Source organism: Hemicordylus capensis, chromosome 1, assembly GCF_027244095.1.
Source record: "Hemicordylus capensis ecotype Gifberg chromosome 1, rHemCap1.1.pri, whole genome shotgun sequence".
NCBI lineage: Eukaryota > Metazoa > Chordata > Lepidosauria > Squamata > Cordylidae > Hemicordylus > Hemicordylus capensis.
Genome location: NC_069657.1, coordinates 223897542 through 223916579, shown reverse-complemented (window position 1 = coordinate 223916579; position 19038 = coordinate 223897542). Strand labels below are relative to the sequence as shown.

Sequence of the window (19038 nt, the reverse complement as noted above, 5' to 3'; positions counted from 1 at the left end):
AGCACAAACCACTACTCAAAAGGAGGGGGAAATATTCCAGAAACCTCCCTAAGAGCAGGTGCCAAGGGCAATTTAAGTCACAAAGAAACAAATTAAGATCAACAGCCACATATAGGTGTTTGCTTCTTGGCTTGAATAAAGGAAAGAATCAAGTTCGACCACAGCATCTAAAACAATTCAATTGCACTCCCAAACTTTAGAAAGGTTTGTACAATATGTTATACATAGGACTGTTCAAGTGTTATGCCAAGACAAACAAGCAAAAGGTGAACAAATGTTTTGACAAAAACATAAATTCTGAATCAAGAAAACTCAAATCCTGTCAAACTGTACAACTGTCAGTGATGGAAGGTCCATGATTTTGCTGAAAAGGTGTGCATGCTCCCATGGAGCATGCCGTATTAACTCTGGATTTTCCTATGATCTCCAGCTGGCACTGCACCAACCCAAGACTGACAAGCCGAGTTCAAATCTAAATTAAGGATCTTGGCTTAATGGCAGGTTGGCACAGCACTAACCAGAGATGGCTGAAAAATCCTGGGTTCACACGACACGTTCCATGGAAGCATGTGCACTGCCACGATCTTCGCTTTTCATTTAGCAGACATGAGACTGATCATGTGAACCAGTCCAGGGAGAAAGATCTGGATAAATCAGAGGCAGGTGGAATATATGAGAGAATATGGACCAATACACATGAGTCTTGGCACATGGTGGCATGTGGGTCAAGTGAGAGCATGCAACAGGTGTATAATGGGTGAAGTACTAATCTGACACTTTTATGGCACATTGAAACAGCTGTTCAGCAAACCATGAGTTGCAGTCTATTTTGCTCGTACATGAAAATGTGCAAAAGGTTCTGTAAATTTTCCCCATGACTGAAAGCCAAGCGGGAGACAAGGGGACAAAATGTATGCTCCTTGAAAACAGAAGTCTTATGGACATACTGCCTACATATTTAAAACCAAGAAGGCTAGAATTTTATGTTTGCCTGTATTTAAAAGCAAAGTAAAGCAGGGATTCTTAAGCATCAAAATCCAGCACCACATACCAGATTATGCATAGAATTCTGCTTAAAAGGGAACCAGCAAATATATTTCCCTATCATGCACCTCATGTTATCAAGAAATAAAGCCAAAAGCTACTGGAAATGGCTTTAAGCACCTTCATAGCACTTCCATGCCTTTTGCCACTAAAGCTTATTCCAATATCAACTCCAGTTTTCTCCTCTGCAGAATACTTTGCAACCTCAGCCCTGCCTAATTTGTAAGTTCAATTTTGTTATAATGCTATTAAACTCCAAAGCCATCTGAGAGCAAATTACATGCAAGGAATTGCACAAAATGACTACTAAAAACACCCGGTGAAGGCAAGAAGTCCAGAGCTGGAAGTCAGAGGCTGTAAATTGTTTCCCCTTGTGCACAGAGATTTACAGTAGGAACACAAGCGTGTGAGAGATCTTTAAATGGAGAAGCCCCATACTGCGCCCGCATCCTCTGCTACTGGTGTAATTTAGAGTCTCTCCAGTGCTTTGCATGGTCAATAGAGCTGTACAGGTTTCATGGCAGAATAAAGCCAAATTGCAAGAGCAGCAGGGCAGGCAATTTGGCCGAAGAAGCGAAAGTGAGCAAGAGATGGACTCGCTCCTGCCGGGCAGTGTATGTGCTACACCAGGCATCTGTGGATCCAATTACAAAGCCATCGAGCAATGGAAACCAGATGTTCAAGAGTTCAAAGGAGGGAAGACCAGTCACGAGCGAATGTTCGTCAATCTTTGGGGGTGGGGGGGGGAGTGTTGGCAGGTCCTTAAAACAAGCCAGCTGTTGACCTACTGCTTCAGGTTTTTTTCTCCCTACCAACTAGCTATGAATGGTAAATTAGGTCCTGAACCCATCTTTTGTTGAAGCTGCTTCAGCTATTAGTTCCTGTACTCAGAAACAAAATCCTCAGTGCAAAGTCCGCAGTGCACAAGTCACAACTGAACTGACCCTTTAATGCATGTTTGAATCAGTAAATAAGGCTGTCTATCAAAAACATAGTAGAGCTCTTCTCATGATCGGCGAGAAGAGCTCTGGGGCGATCTGCGAGGAAGGAGGGTTCCTTCCCCACAGATGATCACTGTGGCTTCTCTGGATGGGCAGATCACCCGCCCAAACAACCGGAGGCTCACTTGGCAGCTCCCAGGGTCGGGGTGCCAGGACCTGCATCACGCGAGTGTGGGGTGCATTACTGGGATCTGCCCCACATACACACACCCTGAGTGTGCCAGCCAAGGCTGCAAGCAGCCATGGCTGACACACGATTAGAAAAATGAAGTTAAGGGAGCACTCACTCCCTTAACCTCATTTAGCAGGGAGGCTACTTAGGCGGGTTTGCTGCCCTGTAGCCACCAGGATCGGGCATGATACCGTTGGTTCACACGAGTGTGCAAAACAGGGCTGGGCCCCCTTAGCCTGGTTTTGCATGCTTGTGTGAATAGCCTCAGTATCAAAAACAAGGCCAAACTCTTGCTATGGTTTGCAAACTCTTTGTGGACAGAGATTATCAAGAATTATGGTGCAAGCATGGGAACTTGCAGCCCAAAATGATTTGTGGTGTTTGTTGAATCAATGAACAGGATTACAGTGTGAAGTGAAGGAAGGATGATCATGGGACAAATTATGAATTCCTTCCTGATTCCACTCAGGGTAGATCTTCATTGGAACAGTCAGATGCAGTGAGTGACTCGCGGCAGTGAGTGCTCTGTCCAGGCTTGCTTTGGGCTGCAGCGCGCGCCTGTCCCACTCGCCAGCGCGCTGCCCGTCCCAGAGAGCCATTCCCTTCATGGTTTGGGAGGCGGGAGAGCTGCTCCTGCTGCCATCCTGCTCTGCCGCCACTCAGCAGCAGCTTTAATAGTTTTTTAAAAAATTAAGAGCGGAGGAATGGTGTTCTGAACGGAACGAGCATTTCCCTGCTGAATGTTGGGACGTCCCGCACAGCGTGGGACAGTTGGCAACCTTAGTGTGTCCTTAAGGCTGCCACCACTTGGAGAAGGCATGGCAGAAGGCACGGGGGAGGGAGCAAGCCCCATAGGTGGGGGAATGGGACAAGTGGGGTGGAGAGGCAAGTCATGGGCGGCCAGCAAGTTCTGCGTGGGCCATCCAATAAGGAACACTGCCTTGGGCTTAATTAATCTGTTGCCAATGTTGTGTGGCAACTGCCAAAAATAAAAAACCCTCCATGGACAGGCTTTACACGGTATCCGTTATATATACAGTACATGCACAGGTCTTGTGAGTAGCCAGGGTCATCTGATTTCTTCCCATGGTGCCCTGATGGAGAGGTAGTGATAGCATGGAAACGCCCATAATATCTCCTGAGTGGGAGAAGAGGATCCACAAAATTAAACCAATTGAGGATTTTTGGTGCAGACATTTCTTCTGGGATAAATAAAAGCCCTCAATGACATCCAATGCTGTGGTGGCGGTGAAATTTAGAAAGAGGGTGGCAAACCTTCTGAAATCCCACTCCAGGCAGTTTTATTCATGTGCATTTTAAGCTTTTAAGTCTCTTGTCATTTCCCCCCCATTTTATAATTTGATGATGAATGCTTGCAGTATGTTATCTTGTACAGCTTAATTATTGAAAGGGTAATAACAATCCAGTGAAAGGCTAGGCATGGACTGTTTCTTTTGAGCTTCTTGCAGCAGGAGCCCATACAAAAATGCTTTTTACAGATGTGGTTTTCTAAATCAAAATCAAGCCTCCTTACCACTGACATCTGGAAAGCAGACTGAATGTACGATGCATCTTTTAAAAATGAAGAAAGAATAATTGTGTGGCCTAACACAGCCAGCAACAAAAAATGATGCTGTTGTTGCTATATTGTACTTGGGGTTTGGGGTTTTTGTTTTTGTCATTTCAGAGAAGCACTGGGAGCTAAAGGACTAAATTCAGCTGACAACTCTCATAGTTTATAGCTGTACATCAAAGGCAGAGAGTTCACCTACAAAAATGATGTGGGGAACATTTAGGTTCCTTTAACTGACTTGTTCTAGAAATGCACCTCAAGAACGTTTAAATGTGAGGGTTCTACACTGTGGTCCATGGAAGAGCAATTAATTCCTCAAACTATGCCTGTCTCTGAAACCCATCTCTCTCTCTATTATACTGTAAGCTCTTTGGAGGCAAAGACTCTCTGGCTTTAGGAAACTGAACAGCTGGGCCCTCACTGTAATATCTTCCATGGCCCTTTGACATTAAGAAACTAAACATTAGGATGGATTCCTAGAGTTTTCTACACAAGGGTCATGGATATTTCTGGTCTCTATGAATGTGTCTATGACCTTCATTAGCACATATGCTGCTTCAGTTAATGGGTAAAGGCAGAGCATTTATTCCTACGTCGTTAAGATCAAAGGGCTGACATAGTCCATTCATAACATCTATTTGCAGGAAGCTTACCAGTCCAATCACACCCCAGAACTTCCAAGCGCATCCCGATTCCTGCTGGAGACCACCTTTCTGGGTGAACTCTGATGTACTGTGCAGGAACAGGGTCAAACCTTCGAACTTCAGGAGTATCATAGTGCATGTTTCCCTCAAACATCTTGGAGAGAGAGAAAGAGGTTAATTTGAGCCTCCTTGGCTGCTTTCCACCAAAAATAAATAGCTGGTGCAAGAAACATTCTGAAAGGGGCCGCAGCATTCCGGGAAATGGATTGCCCTTTTGAGCTCATGGACTTTGTGTTTTACTGAGCAATGGGCCAAAAAATGAAAAGACAACGCTTCAAAAAAGTGCTCAGAACATGAGGTTTATTGGAAATAATCCAAAAATGCTTATTTTTGGATTATTTCCAATAAACCTCATACTCTGAGAACCTTTTTGAGCCTTTGCATCTTAATCTCTTGGTCTCTTGTTCTTGGTGCTGCCTTATTGTATTGTATTTTATTTTATTTGCTTACTGAGTAATGACTGTACCCACTGTAATAAATCAGGACAACCTGAAAGATGCAAGTGATTACAAAACAATCAGCGAAAGAGGGAATGTGGGACGGTCAATAGAAACTTAGCAGGAACTCAAGATGACACCTTTAACGGTATCAACTTTATTTGTTTAAAAATGTCTTTTGTCAGCTTTCAAACTGCACAAAAGCTGTTTATCAAACTCTGGCCTTTTCCTAACCCACACCAGACAACACTGGAGTGCGTGTTATTTACGTATCCAAGCTTACTGCCTTGTCACCAGGTTGATCTTGAAGAGGGGAGGTAGCGCAAGAGCAGTCCCCAAGCATTTAACAGACTGCCAGAAGGGAGATGGGAGCAGTACAATTTATTATTACGAATATTTATACACCACTTTTCAACAACAAAAATGATCAAACTGTGGTTTATACCAAAAAAGAAATAACATGGTTCCCTGATCCCAAAGAGCTCACAAACGAAAAAGAAACACAAGCTAGACACCAGCAAGAGCACTGAAAGGAGGCTGTGCTGGGGCTGGGCAGGGTCAGTTGCGTTTCCCCTGTTAAATATAACAACACTTTAAAAAATGCCTCTTTGCTTAGTTAGCAGGAAGCCTGCAATGCAAACTATATCAAGGTAACATGATCAGGAAACCATCGCTATGGTTGAACAATGGGGCCAAGCTGTCTAGAGAAATGGTAGCCTCCCTTCAATGTAGGTTTTCCAGATTAAGTTTACTTGTTGCAGGGAACAAAGTGACCAATAACTTTCCCTTGAATAGGGATGTGAGAGCCGGCTTGAGGTCCAGCTGGATCGCTCTCAAACTGGCCCAGCTCGAGGGCTTGCCCTCGAGTCGGTCCAGGCCTGGTTCAGATTTTTTTTGAAAAACCAGAAAAAACCAATGGTGGACTTACCACCATTGTGGGGCTTCAGTGGGTGCTGCTGCAGCTGTGGGGGACAGGTCCCCTGAGGTTCCTCCCCCTCCCCGGCTTCCTCCTCCCCCTATATCAAATGGCCCATTCCAGGCCTCTCTGCGACTGCCATTTTGGAGGCTGCCACACATGCACACTGGCCATCTGCGTGCCCAGGTAATGATCCAGCCAAGCAAATGGCCAGTGTGCATGCGTGGCAGATTCCAAAATGGCAGTCGCAGAGAGGCCTGGAATGGGCCAGCACATAGAGGTCCGGAAGGAGCCCAAAATGGCCCGAAATGGGCTGTTTGAGACTGACAGGGGCTGGCAGGGGAGAGGGAACCTCAAGAGACCCCCCGTGGCCACGGCAGCACCTCCTAAAGCTCAGCAATGGTGGTACGTCTGCCATGTTTTGGTTAAAAAAATAGAAATAATCCCCCCCCCCCCGAACTCCCCCGCTCCCTCGAGCTGGACCAGGCCCAGCTCTAGTATGCACAGAACCAGACCGGACCTGGTTTGGTTTGAATCCAGTTCTACTCAAACCAAACCAGATTTTCCAGTTTTGTGCACACCCCTACCCTCGAACTACTTCAATCTACAAAATTGGATGTTGGGCAAATGATGTTAGCAGGAGTACAATTCAGTGAGGTTTGCTCAGTGTAGATACAGCCTCCGGTAGGAACAACATTCCCATTACCGTCCAATGAGTTACAGATACTCTAACTCAGATTCTGTTCAAGGCTTCACAGAACTCATGTAGGGTTCTATGAACAGAGAAGGTTGTGATGTTAGCTGTGATGAGGATTTATGTGTAAAACACAACAGACAGAGTATTGCTTTCTTTTCTTTGTAGTGGATGGCTAAACAAATAAGCACTGGAGTGTGGGGGGGATCCAACAGTTTTGTAGCCAAAGTGAAAAATCCACAAAGGCTATCTTAAAGCAAAATTGATTTGATCTGGAAGGTAAGCATCTGAGGGCAGCCCAATCTCTCAAAATCCGAGCAGTGTAACTGTGCACCAGAAACAGACGGTGTTGCCTCCCGCCTCCACTCAACCAAGGTTTGGGTCCAACTTGAAAAGTTTCATACAAAAGAGTATGATTTTGCCAAGTGGAATGCAGTCCATCTGACAAAACCACACAGCATGCTTTGGCACAAAACATGCATCCTCTTAGCCAGATCCTGATCCCAGATACACTGACTCAAATCTGGTATAGCTCTACTGACTTCTTGTGTAAACACGATCAACTTCAGGCGCTCTGTTTTTAATGGGTCTTTCCCCCCTCTTTTCCAGAGTAGTCCAAAGGGCATCTCTCTTTGAAGCCATATGTACTAATTCAAGGAATAAGCCATCAGGAACATAGCTTTGTGTTTCTGTAGGAATTATATCCTCAAGCCCTCATGATTTGTTGGATTAAGGTTATTACAATAATGCAAAAGTTCAGCTCTGTCAAATCCTCAGCAGATAAGCACATTCACACATTCAAAGCGGGGACCGCAATGAAATGGAATCTTCGATTTCCTCAAGAATTCCTTTCCACATAGTGCCTAAAACTTTCTTCCATCATGTAAGGTACACACATTTACTGGCCTGGATCCCCAGCAATAGCACAGCTTGCTGCATGGCCAGTGTCTTCATTTTCATGGGGATTTGGCTGTTCACCAAGCTAACAAGGACACTGTGTCTTCAGTCTTTGTGGCTGCTTGCAGGGGTGTAGCTATAATTTGAGCAGAGGGGTTCATAGAACCCAGAGGCCCCAGCTCCAGAGGACCAGCTCCACCCCTCCCTATTTTCTTCATTATCTCCCTCACTTCAAGGGGCCGTGGGGGAGAGGGCTGAAGATGGGCCCCCTCTCCCCTAGTTATGCCCCTGGCTGTTTGAATTCTTCTATCTTAAGAATTCCATTTCCTTCTGGACTCTTCACACTTCCCTGCAACTCTCATGTCAAGACAGTGGCATCATGTGTCAAGGTCTCTTGTTCCTGCCTGGAAAGATCCTCCAGCTGCTATATCAGCAGGAGCTTCCTGATTACCTCAAGGATTGAGGGAAGAGTTCAGGGAAGAGGGCTGCGTCCTCACAAAGGACCGCCATGGAGTCATCATATCCCAAATGGCATAGTATCCCTATGGGTCATTATTGGTTTTTAAAATGGAACTGTGTGGAGTAAAGCAGTATGGAGGCTTTAGATGTCAACCTCGGGCAAACAGACTGCTCCCTTCTTGTCTCCTGACCTTTAGCATATGTTCTCACAGGGATGTATCCAGCCATGGACAATTTCACCAAAGAAAACAGTCTGCCATGCACAACAGCTTCAAATCACCCCCTGCATTCCTGCAGGAATGTCCTACCTTAGGTTGCATTGTTTTGGGGTCCTGTATGGATTCCCAGTCCTTCCCATTCATGCTGTAGGCCACTTTAAACTTCCTTACAAAGGCTCGAGACTCCGCCACGTCCCCACCTCGGGCCCCTTGGATAATCACTCCTTTCACGTTCTTGGGAGCTCCTAGGTCTACCTGAAGCCACTCCTCCCCGGGCTGTGCTTGAGGGATGCGCGGGAACCATCCTGAGCGACTGCTGACCAGGCGTGCTACGCTGGGGGCCCAGTGATACTCTCTGGTAGAGGAGGCAGAGATCTGGGAGTCTGGGATGAGCCCGGAAAGCATTCCAAGCATATTTGAGCAGGGAGAATCTGTGTGGAAAGGAAAGGGGGAGAGGCAAAAATGAGGATAACACAAGAACAGGTTTAAGATGTAAGTACCAAAACAGCACTGGAGGAATAACATCCCACTGCGACTAACTGCTAGGTACTGAAATGTCAAAACACTTAAGCCAGCTGTGCTTTGCTTTATAACAGCCATCACAGGCTGCAGGGGCCCCTCAGTGGACGTTCAGAACATCCTTGCTATCACAGTCTTCATCCAAATTGCTCTCTGCTTCCAGCTAGCCTCATCTTCCCAGCCCCCAATCTTCCAAGTCAGTGGAAAAACATCACATCCATCAGAGCAGCCTGGCTACCACTTCAGTTCTCCTGAAAAATAGTGACTAGTTAAGTCCATTCAAATTAGAGATAAACCATGACTGGATGCCTTAATATTAAACAGTACAAACGAGGGCCTGGCACACGGCTGTTTTACGTGGCAGTGACATACCAGTCAAACCACTTGGTGCGGGTAAGCAGCGGACCCATTCTGCAAATACTCCAGCAAGCTAAGTCCATCGCTCAGAATATTCTGGAAATTCTTCAAATTGTGAGTTGAGCTAAGAAGTGGTGAGCCACAAACTCCGCACAACGAAGCATTCAGGAGTCTTGCTGCCAAGCCAAATGAAACATGTTTTGACAGCTTCACAACATCACCAACTCATACCCAAATGGCATGCAAGTCAGGGCCAGTTGACCCATACGGGTGCATAGTCTAATTCCCATCATTTGAGAACTGCACCATCCATTGATGGCCTACATGTGTGAATGAGCCATCATCTTTTGTTTGTTTGTTTTTGCTTTGAATGAGCCATCATCACAAATCAGGCACAACAGAGAGAACAGACAGTTGGGTCCTCTTTACCTGCAAGTTGTGCTTGGACTATCTCCAGTGACACGACAACCATGGTACAATACTTATTCTAGCTGCTGTTCCCTTAAGTTGGATCAGTTTCCTGTTTCTCATATTTTCTTGATTGTTTACTTTTTGCAAGCTGTTCTAGTTATGTTTTCAGTGCACAGGTTCTTGCAGCTTCAGAGGTTAAAAATCAGAAAGGTGCACAAGGAGGCCTGGTTCTCCTAAAGCCGCTCAACTTTGGCCCTCTTGCAGATGTTGGCCTACAACTCCCATAATCCCTGGCTATTGGCTACTGTGGCTGGGGATTAGGGGAGCTGTAGTCCAAAAACAGCTGGGGGAGGGGGCCTAAATTGAGCAGGCCTATCAATAATAATAATAATAATAATAATAATTCAATTTCTATACCGCCCTTCCAAAAATGGCTCAGGGCGGTTTACAAAGAGAAATAACAAACAAATAAGATGGCTCCCTGTCCCCAAAGGGCTCACATTCTAAAAAGAAACATAAGACACACACCAGCAACAGTCACTGGAAGTACTGTGCTGGGGATGAATAGGGCCAGTTACTCTCCCCCTGCTAAATAAAGAGAATCACCACGGTAAAAGGTGCCTCTTTGCCCAGTTAGCAGGGGCAAACTGCTAGGCATAGTTTAATGCTGTCAGACTCCCTCTCAACTGCTAGTAGTATTACTCAGTGGTTGGAATGGCACCAGACATGACCTAAAAAACTTATTTCTCACATCATCTCTTTCTTCTCAATACATTATGTTTAAACATTCCACATGACTCATCAATTATTGAGAAATCAGGGGATGTATATATAGGTGTGAACTGACTCAAAATCTCATAGCAGATCATTTAGAGCATGTATGTTTTATTTCTCTCAGAAGCTGATGGCCTTTGACAGATGTGCTTTTCTTTCATGCTCATAGTCGAACATGGTTGTAGGGATCAGCCTCCCCTCTCTCTAAAGAGTTAACTGGAAGTGAACCCTTGTCTTGACTGACAGGCTGGTGAATTCCAGGGCTCAGCCTATCAACACATCAGGTGGGTGGGACCTAGAGACTGTTGCCAGGAAGAAGGGAGTTCTTTGTTAGAGAAGAAGCTAGGCTGGAAGTGTACAGGACATGTGGCCATGGAGGTTGGCTGCAGGGAAAATAACTCTGCAGATCCTTGAAAGAGAGAAGGACAGGAAGCTTGAATTCTCAACAGGAGTTTGGTGAGTTCATGGAAAAAGGAAACCAAGGCTAGTGGCTTTGGAAGTTTAGGGGAGTAGAAAGTGGTTTAGTAAGAGTTTACGTTAGAATTAATGTTTCTTTGGTGTGTGCTCTAGCATATTCCTGATACTGTTCTATTATTGTTAACCTGTAATGTAATTAAAATAAGAAACACTAGCCTACACCCATCCTACCTAGGGTGTTGCAAAAGACTCTATAAACATTTAAGCATACATTAAGAAAACCTATTTTTGTAACCTACTAAGTATTTTTCAGTTTATCTGAAATCCATAAGCCTCAAACAGAAGCAGTCTGTAGTAATTGAATAAAACTGGTTTCTTTAGTTCTTTTCTTTTTTCAAGACTCTCTGAGTTGTTTATTTATTTGTTTGTTTATTTATTTATTTATCTATCATATTTGTATACCATCTGATATGTATATCTCTAGGCGGTGTACAAAATTTAAAATATTTAAAAGTCACAAATTAAAATACATGACAATAAAAACAATAGAATAAAATTATTAAAACAAGTTTTTTAAAATTATTAAAATTATTAAAATTAATTCTAATTAAAAGTCTGAAAGAACAGGAGGGTTTTGAGGTTCTTCCTGAAAACAAACAGAAAAGGAGATGCTCTTATTTCAGCAGGAAGCTTATTCCAGAGCCCTGAGGCAGCCACAGAAAAAATCTGGTCCAGGTCACCACCAAACAAGTTGGTGGTAACCATAACTGGACCTTTCAAGAAGATTGCAGGAGGCGGCATGGATTATGACAAAAGAGGTGCTCTCTCAAATAGCCTGGGCCCAAGCCATTAAGGGCTTTATAGGTAATAACCAGCACTTAGTATTTCACCCGGCAGTCAATGCAGTTCTTTTAGAACCAGTGTTATGTGGTCCCTTCGTGGTATGTGGTCCCTTCGTGTTGTCCCAGAGACCAATCTGGCTGCCACATTCTGTACCAATTGTAGTTTCCGGACTACGTACCAAGGCAGCCCCACACAGAGTGCATTACAGTAGTCCAGCTGGGAGATTACCAGCATATGTTTTAAGTTCATTTAGTTATAGAAATGGACACAGCTGATGTATCAACCGAAGCTGGAAAAAAGTGCTCCTGGCCACCACCTCCTCCTGAGAAACCAGGGAGAGCTTTGGGTCCAGGAGCACTCCCAAGCTGATCTTTCAGGGGGAGTGTAACCCCATCCATAACAGGCAGATCTAAACCATCTCTTGGGTCATGCTGCTCCACATTCAGTACCTCCATCTTATTTGGATTCAACTTCAGTTTGTTATCCCTCATCCAGCCCATTACTGCCTCCAGGCAGGCATTTAGGGAAGATATGCCATTTCCTGATGAGATCGACATGGAGAAGAAAATCTGGGTGTCATCAGCATATTGGTAACACCCAGCACCAAATCTCCAGATGATCTCTCCCAGCGGTTCATGTAGATGTTAAAAAGCATTGGAGTCAGTATGGAGCCCTGTGGGACACCACACTGAGTTGGTTTTTAACTCAGGAAAAGGGTGGGGAAGGGATTTCTCTGGTGCAAACATATCCTCAAACGTTCAGCAGCTATCAGTTTCCTCACCACGTGTAGGCTTGCACGTGGAAGAGTTCTGTATTTTTTCCAGGAGCAAAATAAAGAGAGTTTTCTCTGGGATTCCACCCTGAGCCCAGGGAGGTTTAAGCTCAGTCGATAAGAGGGGTAGTGGTGGCAGCATTTTGAAGCTACCGATAATACAAAATAGTTTTAGGAGAAGCCTAGCCAGGTAGCTCAGCAGGGATGACTCAGCATTTCTTCCCCTCACACGAGCTTGCTCTGAGACAAAGGCTTTAATCTGCTACATTGGTCATATTTGAAAACTGTCTCTCAGGTCATCTTGGCAACTGGCTTGGAGGAGGGAGGAGGTGAGGAGAACTACCACTCTTTGCTCTACAGGCCCTTCCAGTATTGTCCACTTTGCTCCCATTTGCCTCTCTATGTGGCAAACCATATTCTGGAAAATATAGGTTCATGCCCTTGAGCAGTTCTAATAGAAAGAATTCCATCTCAGGGAAGAGCAAATGGTTAGATCCACAGCTAGTAATGTGAGCTACGCCTGGGCCACCATGACCTTCTCCTCCACCCCACTCCAGCTTGTGCTTGCTGAGCTGTTGCCATGGGGTGACTCACCTTTTGGCTGTTGTTTTTTTTAAATAGTCATTATCTTTAGCATTTATATAGGGCATTAGAGCATTCAAAGTGCTTCTGTGATTAGGAGTCAAGCCAGCACTTCCTTCTGCCCTCACCATCTCAGGAGACACTCTGCTCCCCACCCACCACAGTTCAGCCATGGCTCTTCAGGTGCACTGAGTCTCAACTTGCCTCTTTTTGCTTTTCATGGCCAGGGACTCTTCTTCTCACTAGGAGGCTTTTCAGCCAGCCAGCTTTACCCCAGGTTTACCACAAGGCTTTACTGCGCGTTTGGGGCAAGAAGATGATTTTTTACCCTGGAAATCAATTGGGCTAGGTTCCAATACAAAGGGTGGAAGTACTTTCTGAAATATGCTCTCTGAAATACCGCACAGACTTCAGGGTAAAACTGGCCAATATGTGAACGCACATCCACCAGTGTTCTATCTAATTTTTTCCATCTGTGTGCAGAATGCATTTTTTCCTGAGCAGGAGTATCAAGTCAGTATGTGTGCATGTGCGTTAAGAATGGGGCCTTCCTGATTCAACCTGAGCAGGATCTAAAATTAACTGAACAGACATTTAAAAAAATTGTGAGCGTGCGCACGCCTTAGAGGGAACACTGACACTCACACTCCCAAAGTAAAATCATGGTAAAGTTGCTATCTGAAAAAGCTCCAGAAGGTTCCTCTCTTCAGGTGCCATGGTCCTCATGGAAATCTTCCCTCCGCAGTCCCCTGTCAACTCACTTAAGCCAGCATCTCCTCAACCAGGCAGGAGAGTCCACAGGTACCTCCCTGTTCCACCTGCCCAAGCCCCCACTTCTCTGGCCATTCTTCCTCCTTGCCTGGATCTGGGGAAATCTATATATAAAGTTGCTGTTGTTGAGAATTTTTACCACACCTTCATCAAAATTTCAGGGAAAATAATTTGTGTTAAATTGTGTTTAAAAACACAAAGGCAATAAAAATACACCTTATACTCCACAGAGGGGATGTGCATTAGGGTACTTGTGTGTTGGCAGCCCCATTCACTACCACCCGGCCATGTTTATTTCCAGATTATCACCTGTGCTGCATCCAATAGTTTATCAGGAAATCTTTTTTAAAGCCTTTAAAAGTGAGTATGTTTTTATTATCCCCAAACAGGAGCTGGGATAGGATAGATGAATTCTGAACAGGGGTTTCCTAACTCAGCCCCTTAGCCACTCTGCTACACCAGCTCCTATGTGGGGGGAAATCTTCTCCAAAGGAAAGTCACTGGTGGACTGGATTCAGCTTGTGGGCTATGTTGTTGCACAAGATGATGCCTGGACACATCCCAAATCTATAATTCTCCAATGTCATGAAATAGGTTGGGTATTTCTTCCCAGGTGTCTACACTGGAAGCTGTTTCAGGTTTGACAGTAGATACAGCTGAGAGAAGTGCTATGTTTAGGAGTGGAGTGCAAGGCCAGCAGCCTCTCATCTGTCACAGACTGGAGAGTTTTACTCATCAAAGAAAAAGACCATTCAAAATGCACACCTGTGATCCGGCAACCATAGAGCTCCAGTCGGAGTGCGATCCCACTGTGCCACACTTGGGGGCGGATCCTCACAAACCGAGTCAGTACTGGAGCATGGATCTTGTTCAGAACTACTTCTGAAGCATCCGTGTTTGCCTGGAATACCTGGAAGAGAGAGAGAGAAATGTATCTTTATCCTTTTTAAAACATCAAAATAGGAAAGGATGAAATGAGAAGGGAGGGAGACAGACTTAACAAGCTATAGGCAACTAGCCAAATGGTAATACAGAATGGCAGAGAGAATACTGGACTGTGGCTGAGGTTGCAGAAAAGAGGTTGCCACCTCTTCTTCTGTCAGCCCCAGCTGCGGTGCCTTTAACACCAGCTTCATCCACAGATATTAGCAGATAATAATGCATAGCATGAAAAGTCTCACCTCTGGTTTCTGCAGATCAGGCTGCTATTAAAGGCACAGGAGTAGTCTGTGGGGGTTTTCCCTGTCAGATGGCAAAATTATGTAGGATTGATGGAACCTCATCTCTGTTATGACAGCAACATAAATGCAATCTCAGACAAATCAATTAAATAAAAAGAGCCTCTGATTTTGGATGGACAAGTCTGAAACACCTTGGCATAATTCCCAGGAGCGCAAGATGTTCAAAACACTCCTAAAAACTAAAATCTCACTTGCCTGAAATAGAGCATACAAGCAAAAATTAGCAGTATCAGTTGAACTACTGACTTTACCCATTCGTACTTCAATTTCAATATTTACAGCGTGGGTGTAGTAATGATTATTTTCTTTTGTAAACCTGGCCAATGCAGATTCAAATAAGTACATTAATATTTGAATACTCCTGTCATGGAACGTTTTGGTTTCCACTATATAAGGAGCAATCTCTCCAAACAGAAGCCACTTCCCCCCACATATCTCGCTCTCGCTCTCTCTCTCTCTCTCTCTCTCTCTCTCTCTCTCTCTCACACACACACCCCAGAAATAAAATTAAAAACTTTTTAAACAAGACCTTCATTTGGTGCAACGTATGTTGCAGTATTATTCAAACAAACTGCTGTCTTACCAGATGGCCATAATCAATAATTACCATATGGACCTTGAATTCCCTCCTCTTCCTTCCATTATTTTAATAGCTTGGGTAAGTATCAGCATATTTTGCCTTCAGCTTTGTCTTTTATGTGGAATAAGAGGAAAAGACAAAGAGAAGTTCTAGAAAGAAAACTGTTACCACCACCCTGGGCCACTGCAGTCTTTGCTTCCAAAGAAAAGTGGGGTCCTTCCTCTGTGTGCTAGAGTTTGGGGGCCTCATTTGACTAAAGCTTCATTTAGTGGAAGTCAGTTTTCATGCAGGTCTCTTGTGCATGTGTTTTTAGATGCAGGAATCTCCAAGAAGTTTGGATGTGCTGTTATATGTATCTCTTCAGGGCTGGATTAAGCAGAGCTGGATCTAAACTCTGTACTGATTCTGCGTGAACTAGTGCTGACTGTAATGCAAACGTCAAATCACTTAATCCTAGAGTCCTGGGATTCAAGACAAGGCATTGTTTGAAGATCCAGCAGCATTTCCCTAATATTCCAGAGGAACCAGCATTAAAGGGATAATACAGATGTTTCCTGGGTATTGGAACAATTCACTCTATAGTCATCTTGGAGCAGAAATAGTTTGCCAGAGCCTATGTATCACAAATGCAGTGTCCTCTATATGAACTTACTCTTCACAAGAATGTATGGGATAACCATTCCTCAGCATGAAGCGTGGGAAGAGAGGCACTGATGCAAACAACAAGAAATCATGCTATGTGCAGAGAGTTTTTATCGGTCTTTGGGCAGAAGATAATCAGTGGGCCCTCCTAGCCCCATTTTGCCCCTGGACATGTGAAAAAAGAAGACAGTGCCCTTTGATAATATATGAAGTACTTTCGTTTGCTACTACATGACCACAGCCAGCCTCAAAACTTTAGGGGAATGGCCCAGAAAGCACCCCTCCCTTTGCATCTATGTATTTATGACATCTACACCTAAAGATAGCATAAAAGATCCCTTCTGCAGTCTGTGCAACAGAGCACAGCCCATGTGGACAAGGATCATAGTTGGGCCTCTCCATAGTGCCTGGGCTCCAGCAAATGCTGGAGTCTGGCAACTGGCCATGCACAGAGATGAAACAGAACTATTGTTGTGGAAGCCACCATAGGAGTATAATAAGACATAATTATCCCAGGGAAAAGAGAATACAAATACACCCTCACATTTTAATCTGGGCACTGCAGACGTTCTGCACAATCTCCTGTTCTGATGAATTATGGTTGTTTTTATTTTGTTTTACTGAAGCCTAAAAGCCTGCAAGGAGGATTCATTAATGCCTCTCTCTTGGAGTCCTGCTTCTCAGTACATGGAGATGGTGTTAGCTGGGAGAGAATCATTCAGTGCTAAATTTGTTATGCCGGTTTTCAGTGTCAACACCAATGCCAAAGCCAGAGAAAATGTGCGGTGGTGGGCAGGACAGTGAAGTCAAGCAACAGGGCAGCAAGGAATACTTTGGCCTGCAAATCTGTGTTGATAATTGGGATTTGGAGTAGATTTAGAGTTGAGCAGACATGCTAATCCAGAGAATATAGATCACGCTGGTACCGTTTAGAAACACAGCATGGTTGATGTGTTTTTAATATCCTACTTTATCCCGGCAGACCCCACTTTCCCCTCTCCTTTCCCTTGCTCAGCAGTCACCAAATACCCTTCTTCCAGCAGGAGGCCTGGAAGCATCAGTGTGTGCTGCAAGTGGTCTTCATGTGTGCCAACATCTGAGTGAGTGTGTGTGAGGATTTATTTCAACACTGAAGTAAAGCCTGGAGCTTTGTGTCAACCCACAAAGCTGATCTGCAGCATGTCATCTAAGAACCTCAGACAAGAGACACCCGTCTGGCCCACATGCCTGCCCTTATTTCAGTTTCCCTCCTAATCTTCCCGCTTTGCTGTTTTCTCAATTTCTGCTGCAATCCCTTCCTTCTCCAAACACACAACTAGGTGCCTCTGAAATGTATTTATTTCCCCCCTGCATCTCACCAAAAAGCCAACTTCTCCTCTGATTTACTCTGTATTCTGGCTTGTTTCCTTAGCTAACATACGATTTCTTTTTTCAGCCTCCTTTGCAGTTACAGTGGTCCCTCTACTTACGAAATTAATCCGTTCCGAATGCACATTTGTAAGTCGAAAAATTCGTAAGTCGAAAAGCGGTTTCCCATAGGAATGCATTGGGAACGGATTAATGCGTTCCGGAGCCTAGAAAAAAGACCCAGACCCCCAGTAAGGCTTGCAAACTGCACAGGAACATTTCTTTTCAAGAATAAACAGGCAGTAAACAGGCAGGCAAGTCAAGGAAACCGCATGTAAAATTTGTAAGTCGAGGAAACCCCATCTAAAAATTTGTAAGTCGAGGAAACCCCATCTAAAAATTTGTAAGTCAAAAAAACCGCATCTAAAACCGGATCTAAAACTGCCGTTTGTAACTCGAAAAATACTTATGTCGAGTAGTTTGTAAGTCGAGGGACCACTGTATAGGGTAACCTTTAATGTGAAGCACTGGAGGATACCAATAACCTGAGCGACCCCTATTCTTCATTGACACCCTTATAAGATCTGGTGGAATGTATATATATTGGAAGGGGGGCAGATTTCACTATTTTATTGTCTTTATGCATTCTTTCTGCAAGGGTGATAAACAGCCCTCAGACAGGACTCTCCTGTCAAAAGGGGAAAGTGTTAACAACCAACCACCACATCATAACTTCTGGATATATTCATTCATTCACTGTGATTCACCCAGGTGCTTAATCGTATGCTTAAATCCCCACAGATGGGCAAGACCTAAAGACTTCTGAGTTCTTGGCTTGGCCTTACCTCCAGAAATTGCTGGATTTAGGTATGTGTAACTTGCAATAAAAATCAAACAGAGCACTCCTAGACAGACTGTGCTGCTTCAAAGGCCAAGGAGCAAGCGTTGTTATCCAGGGCTTCACCCTTTCCCAGGCAATAATATCGTCCCTACTACGGCACAGACAGAGTGATTACAGAGCACAACGTCCAAACTGAATCATTCATGGTATTTCTTTCAAGGGCTTTAAATGATAACAGTATCATCTCTGAAACCCTACACGGCTTCACATCTCTTCTTAATAGTGTGTTCACTATGAAATATTGCCAGTCAAAGTTCCCAAGACCTTATCTTGATCACATCCCCCAAGTTTGCTTACTAAGTACAAGATACAAATTAATTCCTACCTCTCTAGTTGATGTTCAGTTTGCTCAGCAAAAGATAATTCCAGACAGAGGATTGTCTTCAAATGTTTGGCATTGCAGAATCAGCCCAGCTGACACTTGTCCTGCATGCTCCAAAGGAGCTGTGCCAAGCAAGCCCTGTGCTGGCTGCTTCTACTCCAAATGTCAGAACTATTAAGGTAGGCACAGGTGGCACAATCCAAAACTGTGGGTGTCATGCAAAATCCCCACTTGGTAGGGTGACCAGGTGCAAAGGAGGATGGGGATTCCTGTGCCTTGACTAGCTGTGCAGAAAAGGGAATTTTGACAGTACAGACAAACCTCATTACTTGCGGAGGTTCCATTGCTCGCCTACTGCCGCAAGTAACAAAACCGCAAGTCATGAGGCATTATGAATATGAGAAAAGGGAGGGGGGAAGTTTAAAAAAATGCTAAAAACAGTTT

General features: G+C 44.4%; 1 protein-coding gene across 5 annotated transcripts in view; it reads right to left on the bottom strand.

Annotated features, from left to right (window-relative positions):
- The window catches only part of NRP2 (neuropilin 2), a 261021-nt gene that overhangs the window by 108696 nt on the left and 133287 nt on the right, over nt 1–19038 (bottom strand). For all 5 annotated transcript variants that reach the window (XM_053281642.1, XM_053281625.1, XM_053281633.1 and 2 more), the window contains 3 exons: nt 14327–14471; nt 8206–8546; nt 4444–4588 (listed from right to left, as the gene is read on the bottom strand). In XM_053281642.1, the coding sequence (XP_053137617.1) occupies nt 4444–4588; nt 8206–8546; nt 14327–14471 (631 nt within the window). The remainder of the gene's footprint in view (nt 1–4443; nt 4589–8205; nt 8547–14326; nt 14472–19038) is intronic.